The 7,410-nt window shown below is 54.0% G+C and overlaps 1 protein-coding gene across 1 annotated transcript in view; it reads right to left on the bottom strand.

Annotated features, from left to right (window-relative positions):
• Positions 1–250: 250 nt before the first annotated feature.
• The window catches only part of PTGS1 (prostaglandin-endoperoxide synthase 1), a 29,263-nt gene continuing 22,103 nt past the window's right edge, over positions 251–7,410 (bottom strand). The window contains exons 7-10 of the mRNA XM_029063989.2: positions 6,122–6,368; positions 4,451–4,737; positions 2,269–2,416; positions 251–809 (exon numbers count right to left, since the gene is read on the bottom strand). Coding sequence (XP_028919822.1) covers positions 460–809; positions 2,269–2,416; positions 4,451–4,737; positions 6,122–6,368 — 1,032 coding nt within the window. The 3' untranslated portion in view covers positions 251–459. The remainder of the gene's footprint in view (positions 810–2,268; positions 2,417–4,450; positions 4,738–6,121; positions 6,369–7,410) is intronic.

Genomic DNA, 7,410 nt, shown 5'->3' with positions numbered 1-7,410 from the left:
CTGTGGCGGGGAAAGGGCAACTTCTCTCCAGGGGACGGGCAGGTAGGGTGGGCCGGTGAGCAGGCCAAGGCAGGAACAGCAGCAAGCACTCTTTCTGCTGGAGAGTGATGGTCGGGAAGAGGGCGGGAGGAGGCAGGAGGGATTGGATGTGGGAGGATTGTTTTTCAGGGGACCAAACCCTGGCTGTCGTTAAAATGTAGTGGGAAAAGGGGGAAAGGAAATTCAGTGCTCTGGAGGATCTTCTATACTGTGAAATCGTTGTGGGCGGGGAACGTATCCTCCAATTTTATTCGATTGTACTCTTCCAAGTGCTTAATACAGTGCTCTGCACATACTAAGCACTTAATAAATATGATAGACGTGATTGATCGATTGACTGATCCAACAGAAATCCTGCTGGCTCCCTCTGCAGTGATGTGGCCAGTTCCCTCCCTCCCTGCTTCCCTCCCCCCAGCCCCCTCACAGTTCACCGGATGGCTCACGCGGCCCCTCGCCATCGGCGGGGGCGGGCACATGGAAGGCTACATAGGGACAGGTCTTGACGTTGGCACAGACGAGCTTGTGCAGCGAGGCCGTCTTGACGATGTTGAAGCCGGTCTCCCCTCCGAAGGTGCTGGGCTTCCAGTACTCAGGAGAGCAGATGGGGTTACCCAGGAGACCCTTGAGGGAGAAAGGCGCGCCGATCTCGACCATGCTCTCCCCGAAGATGGAGTTGGGCTGGCACTTCTCCAGCAGCAGCCCCGGGTAGAACTCCAGAGCATCGATGTCACCGTACAGCTCCTGCAGTTCGGCTGCCTTCTCCTGCTCGCCTGCACAAGGGGACATGTGGGGGAGGGACGCACGGGGGCTCTGGACTGGGCCTCGAACGAGCCAAATGTAGCCAGGGGCCTAGATTCCACTGAGGCGTGGAGCACCAGGGGTCGGCTCAGGACGCTGAGATGCAGTGTGGTCTAGTGGAGATAGCACAGGTCTGGGAGTCAGAAGGACCTGGGTTCTAATCCCAGTTCAGCCAGTTACTCGTTGTGTGACCTTGGGTAAGTCACTTTACTTCTCTGTGCATCGATTTCCTCAACTTTAAAATAGGGGTACCTGTTCTCACTCGTGCTTAGACTCTGAGTCCCATGCAGGACAAGGACTTTGTCTGACCTAATTAGCTTGTACCTGTCCCAGGGATTAGAATGGTCTTTGACACATAGTAAGCATTTAACAAATACCACTAAAAAAAAAAAGAAAAAAAAAGACCCATTGATGTGACCTGCAGATATGGGGGCCCAGCCTGATCTTGATTGTTCCCCGACACTGTTTCTGGCTGCCCAGTGGGCTGGGGTGTGGGAGAGGGCAGGTGCAGGTCAATGATGTGTGGGCCCAAGGAGGCTCACCTCCTATAGGTACAGGCTTGAACCCCCAGGCTGGGTCAGAGGCAGGGGCAAGACCCTTCTCAGGCCCAGGACTTGAGTGGACCAGACAGGCTCTGGGGCAGGACGGGTGAGGGCAGGGCCTTCCCTAGCTGTGATATGACCAGCGATGTGGTCTCCCCACTCCCTTCCTCTCCGTCACTCTGACACAGATGCCATGTCCCCAGCCTGGACTCTTGGTCCATTTCATGCCACTCCATGAGGAAACTCAGAACCCAGAGCGAAGGGTCCAGGTTCCTGCCAGGCTGGCCGGAGGCTTCCCCACTCCCCAAAGCAAAATCGTAGTGCCGGCCATGCCCTCCGGAGGCCAGCCAGCCCCTGCCTCCAGGCTAGCTGACCCATTCCTGCCCAGGCTAGTGGAGCAGGAGGATGAGGGGGACAGACTCTCCAGGGAGGGTCACTGGGGGTCCCATGCAGTTATTAATGTTGTTATAATTGTTGCGTTTGTTAAGCGCTTACTCTGTGTCAAGCACTGTTCTAAATGCTGGGGTAGATTCAAGTTAATCAAGTCACACACAGTTCCTCTTCCATTTGGGGCTTACAGTCTAAGTAGGAAGGAGTAGGATTTAATCTCCATTTTACATTTGAGGAAACTGAGGCACAGAGAAGTTAAGTGACTTGCCCGAGGTCACACAGCGAGCAAGTGGCAGAGCCAGAATTAGAGCCCAGTTCCTCTGACTCCCAGGCCTGAACTCTTTCCACTAGTCTACGTTGCTTCTCACATTCCCCAGGCAGGGTCGGGGGACAGCTCCCATCCCGGAGGTGCCAGGGGGATAGAGCAGAGGGAGGGGGCGGATCATAGCGGGGGGTGGGGGGCTGCAAGGGAGAGTGATCAGGAGGTGGGGCCACTGACCTGTGAGGTCCTGGAAGGACTTGTAGGGTTTCAGGCCAAAACGCTTGCGGTACTCATTGAAGGGCTGCAGTCTCAGCTCCCGCGACTCCTCAATGACCCCGATGGCCACATGGAGGATGTGGCGGTTGATGTTTTCCCCGCCACCAATCTGGAAACAGAACATGCGATCGTCATCAGCTGCCCCTGCCCGACAGCGGCGGGGACGGACCAGGGAAACCCGGCCGAGCCGAAGGGACCATTGGGTTGGCGGAGGAGGTCAGAATAATTTTGCTTGGCAAGCCCTCAAGCCTGACCAGGCAGGAGGGTACAGGCTTCAACTACAGCTAGAAATATTTAGGTGAGGAATAGCGTGGTCTAGTGGGTAGAGCACAGGCCTGGGAGTCGGAGGACCTGGGTCTAACTCCAGCTCCACCACTTGTCTGCTGCGGGACCTAGGGCAAGTCACTTAACTTCTTGGTGCCTCAGTTACCTCATCTGTGAAATGGGGATTAAGACTGTGAGCCCCACGTAGGACATGAACTGTGTCCAACCTGATTAGTTTATACCTAACCCAGTACTTAGTAATAATAATAATAACATTGGTATTTGTTAAGTGCTTACTATGTGCCAAGCACTGTTCTAAGCGCTGGGATAGATACAGGGTAATCAGGTTGTCCCACGTGGAGGCTCACAGTCTTAATCCCCATTTTACAGCTCAGGTAACTGAGGCACTGAGAAGTTAAGTGACTTGCCCAAAGTCACATAGCTGACAGGTGGTGGAGGCTGAATTAGAACCCATGACCCCTGACTCCTAAACCCATGCTCTTTCCATTGAGCCATGCTGCTTCTCTAGTACAGTGCCCGGCACATAGTAAGCACGTAACAAATGCCATTAAAAAAAAGGACTAGCCTCATACTCAGTGCCTGGATCTGTTAAACCCAAGAACAGCTATCATTTAATAATAATAGCTATGGTACTTGTTAGTTAATACCATCTGCTTGGGAGGGTTTGGGTGAAGCCTTCCTGGAGGCTGGAGGGTGGAAAAGGTGACCTCTGTAAATCACAGAAGCCTGGTACTTTATAATAATAATGATGATGGTATTTGTTAAGCGTTTACTACTTTAGTCCTCCTTGGCATTGGATGGAGCTGAGGACAAAGTAATAGGAGAGGACCATGGGGTGGCAGCAGAGGCCGGCACAATCCAGGAATTGGGAGACACTCTGCTTTGGAAAGTCTCAACCTCTAAGGATTCCACTGGGATGGTCCAGACTATCTGCCTCTGCCCAGCTGAGCATACGGAAACAATTGCACGTGGGAGGCAATCAATCTCCCACTGCCAAGCTGACCTTCAACCCTCCTAGTCATCCCAGGGAACAGGTGGTGACTCGGTCCCCTGGTCTGTAAGGAGCCCGCTGGGAACCCAGCTGGCCACCGAGAGTCTAGGGTCCCTCTTCGAGAAACCAGGCTGGAGACCTGCCCTCTGGGCACTTTCAGTCTGATGTGGGAATGGGACACAATTAATCTCTGGCTTTGGGAGGCCCAGTCCAATGTAGGGGAACAAGACTGATGCACTGTCAACCTGCATCCCTGTGTCCCTAGAGATTCAACTGTTTCAGGAATGAGTTGGAGAGGGATGGGTTAAGGAGAGGGCTGCTGGGTAAATCAGGGTAAGCTTCCAGGAGACAGTGGCCTACAGCCCCCATCTAAAGGAAGGGCAAGGGGTTGGGAACAAAAACAGAAGAAGGGCAACTTGGGCAGGGGAAAAGAAAAAGGGGGGGCAGTGTAGCTTAGTGGAAAGAGCAGGGGCTTGGAAGTCAGAGGATCTGGGTTCTAATTCTGACTCCACCACCTGTCTGCTGTGTGACTTTGGGCAAGTCACTCTACTTTTCTGTGCCCCATTTAACTCATCTGTAAAATGCTCATTATGGACAGGGAATGTTTCTCCCATTTCTGTATATTGTACAGTGCTCAATAAATACGATAGATTGCTCGTTTGGGGATTAAGACTTTGGGCCCATGTGGGATTTAGCTTGTACCTAATCCAGGGCTAAGTACAGTACCTGGCACATAGTGAGCACTTAATAAATACCATAAAAGAGAGAAGGGGCGAGAGGGGCAGGGGAGAAAGGGAGGATAAGCACGGAAAGGATTCCAAGAAAGTTTGTGGGGCTGAGTCCAGAAGGAAGACCTCCCCCTCCCACCTGCCCAGCAGGCTGCCTGGAGAAAGCATCCACCAGCGACTCCACGCCATAGTCAAGGAGCATGGAGGTGTTGAAGACAAACTCTTCATAGCTGTACTCCCGGGACCCAACTACAAATGAGTCAGGCATCAAAGGGTGCCAGTGGTAAAGCTGGTTAAACTCCACTGCGATGCGGTTCCGGTACTGGAACTGGACCCCAAACAGTAGCTCTGGGTCAAACTTCAGCTGCAGGTGGTAGCCGCTGAGGTGTTGGACGTAGTCCTCAATGACAATCTTGATAGTCTCCCCTAGCACGAGAGAGAGGGGTCAGTTGGCGGCCACCATGGGCAAGGAAAGGCGAGGGACGAAGGGGTTGTCCAGGGCGCTGGTCTGACAGAGACCCCTTGGCTTGGGCATCGGGAGACCTGCACTCTAGCCCTGGCTTGGCTTCCGACCTACTGCAGGACCTCTGGCAAGTTACTTGACCTCTCTGGGACCACCATTTGTATTTTCCCTTCTTTTTCCCTGCCCACTCAGCTTTTCTTTCCCGAGAACGATATGATGATGGCACCCGGGGTTCCATGCTTGACAGTTCGGGGGGAGAGGGGCGCTACATGGATCTCGTAGCTGCTATGGTACCATGTACGGCCTCTTGACCTTTAGTTTATCCAGTTCTGCTGCACACAATATCCTGACTGTGTCCTTCCCATGACGCCCTCCCCCACCACTCCCAAGGGTGTCCTTGCCTATCTGAGAGGATACAGCCCCATCTGATGAATCACGGTCTCAGACCTCAGGGGTCCTAGCCCCAAGCCTGAACCATGGGGCGGTGGGAGACCGACTGGTGGAGCCTGAGGCCAGGACCGTATGGTAGAGCAGTGACTCACGGGGCCTGGATAACCGTCTCCACTTAGCCAAGAGGGATAAACGTCACTGGGGTGGGGGTAGGGATGGGGGTGGATGCAGACAGTCATCACGACTGTTAGGAAGGTGATAGAGTTGATCATGGCAGAGGAAATAGTTTGACCTTCAGGTTGCAGACTCATCCCCTGCCCCGCGTCATCTCAAGATGAAGCAGAGCCAACGGGGCCAACACAGAGCCTTGGAGCCCGGCCACGGTCCTTCATGGCCACGCCTTTGGACGCTCCCTCAGGCCAGCTGTCTCTACAGCACTGACTGCACATTTCCAACTCTGATGTCTACGCTACAGGGCAAGCTATTTGGAGGTGAATCCTCATGGGATGGTATTCTCTCCCTAGGCTCCCCAAACCAGGAGTATTTGTCTGGGCCAACTTCCTGTCTACCCTGTCAGCAGAGACTAAACCAGCAGACCCCCTGCTTTCACCACACCAGCTGAATCCTGGTGGGAATTTCTGTATTTCGCATTTAGAAAAATGGTCTGCTCAGGTTGACTGGGTCACCGGCTGAGTATTTGGGTCTCCCGAGGAAGGAAGTAATGAGAGGCTGTTTGAGCGGGGGGCAATGAGGAGAGGAACTGGTTGAGCAGGGGCACTGAGGAGAAAGGCTGGCCAGCAGGGCCAGAGGTGGGTTACCCAAGCTAGATGGAGGAGGGGAGGGACACGACAGGGGCAGTAGAGGAGGCAGAGAGAGGTGAGGGAGGTCAGGCTAAAGGAGAGTGCCCCTCCCTGGATCCCCAGGAGTCCCAACGCCAGGGGTGAGCCCCTATCTTACCGATGAGGATGAGGCGAGCGGTCTGGAAGAGCTGTTCATCGGCCCAGGATGGGTGCTCAGCCTGCAGGATGTCACAGACGCGGTTGTGCTCACGCAGCCAGAGCGTGGCCAACACCATGAGCCCCGGGAGCAGGCCGAACACCTCCTGCCCCACGGCCAGCTGCCCATGCAGCGGCACACCTGGCGGGTATGTCATGTTTGCCCGCGTTTCCATCACAGACGGTGGGTACATCTCCCCATTCAGCACCTGTGGGAGCCATGATGGGAGCAGGAGACAAGTGAGGCATCGGGGTGGTCCCAGCCTCCTCGCCCCTTCCCTGGTCCCTCACTCTGGTTCCTCTCCCCAAGCACAGCCACCCGGTGAGTCCACACCACGACATCCTTGTCCCAGCTTCTGCCCCCTGGAGCTGTTGGAGCAGGCTACGGGGTGACAGGGTGGGAAGAAGGTTGGGCTCTGAGCTGAGGGGATAGGGCATCTCCCCCTTCTCCTTCTCCTTTTCCTAAAAAAACCCTCCCTAGACCCCACGGTTCCCTCCAGTTACCATCCCATATCCTACCATTCCTCTCCAAACGTCTTGAGTGAGTTGTCTATACCCATTGTTTCCAGTTCCTCTGCTCCAATTCTCTTGATACCCTCCAATCTGCCTTCCACCCCTTTTGCTCTATAGGAACTGCCCTCTCAAGGATCACCGATGATCTTCTTCTTGCCAAATCCAACAACCTCTACTCCATCCTAATCCTCTTTGACCGCTCAGCTGCCTTTGGCACTGTCGGCCATCCCCTTCTCCTGGAAACATTATCCAACCTAGGCTTCACTGGCACTGCCCCCTCCCGGTTCTCCTCCTATCTCTCTGGCAGCTCATTCTCAGACTCTTTCATGGGCTCCTCCTCTGGCTCCCATCCCCTAACTGTGGGAGTCTCTCAAGATTCAGTTCTGGGCCCCCTTCTGTTCTCTATCTACACCCACTCCCTTGGAGAACTCATTCGCTCCCATGGTTTCAACTATCACCTCTATGTGGATGATACCCAAATCTACATCTCAAGCCCTGATCTCTCTCTATTTCTCTGCAGTATAGCATCTCCTCCTCCCTTCGGTACCTGTCCACTTGGATGTCCTGCCAAAACTTCAAACTTGTCTATAACAGAACTCCTTATCTTCCCATCCAAATCCTGTCCTCTCCCTGACTTTCCTGTCACTGTAGACAGCACCACAATCCTTCCTGTCTCACAAACGTTATCCTCAACTCATCCTCCTCAGTCAAACACATATTCAATCTATCACTAAATCC

The sequence above is a fragment of the Ornithorhynchus anatinus genome, chromosome 4 (genome assembly GCF_004115215.2).
Source record: "Ornithorhynchus anatinus isolate Pmale09 chromosome 4, mOrnAna1.pri.v4, whole genome shotgun sequence".
NCBI lineage: Eukaryota > Metazoa > Chordata > Mammalia > Monotremata > Ornithorhynchidae > Ornithorhynchus > Ornithorhynchus anatinus.
Note: the sequence above shows the minus strand (reverse complement) of the source record. Positions and strands in the feature narration are given on the sequence as shown.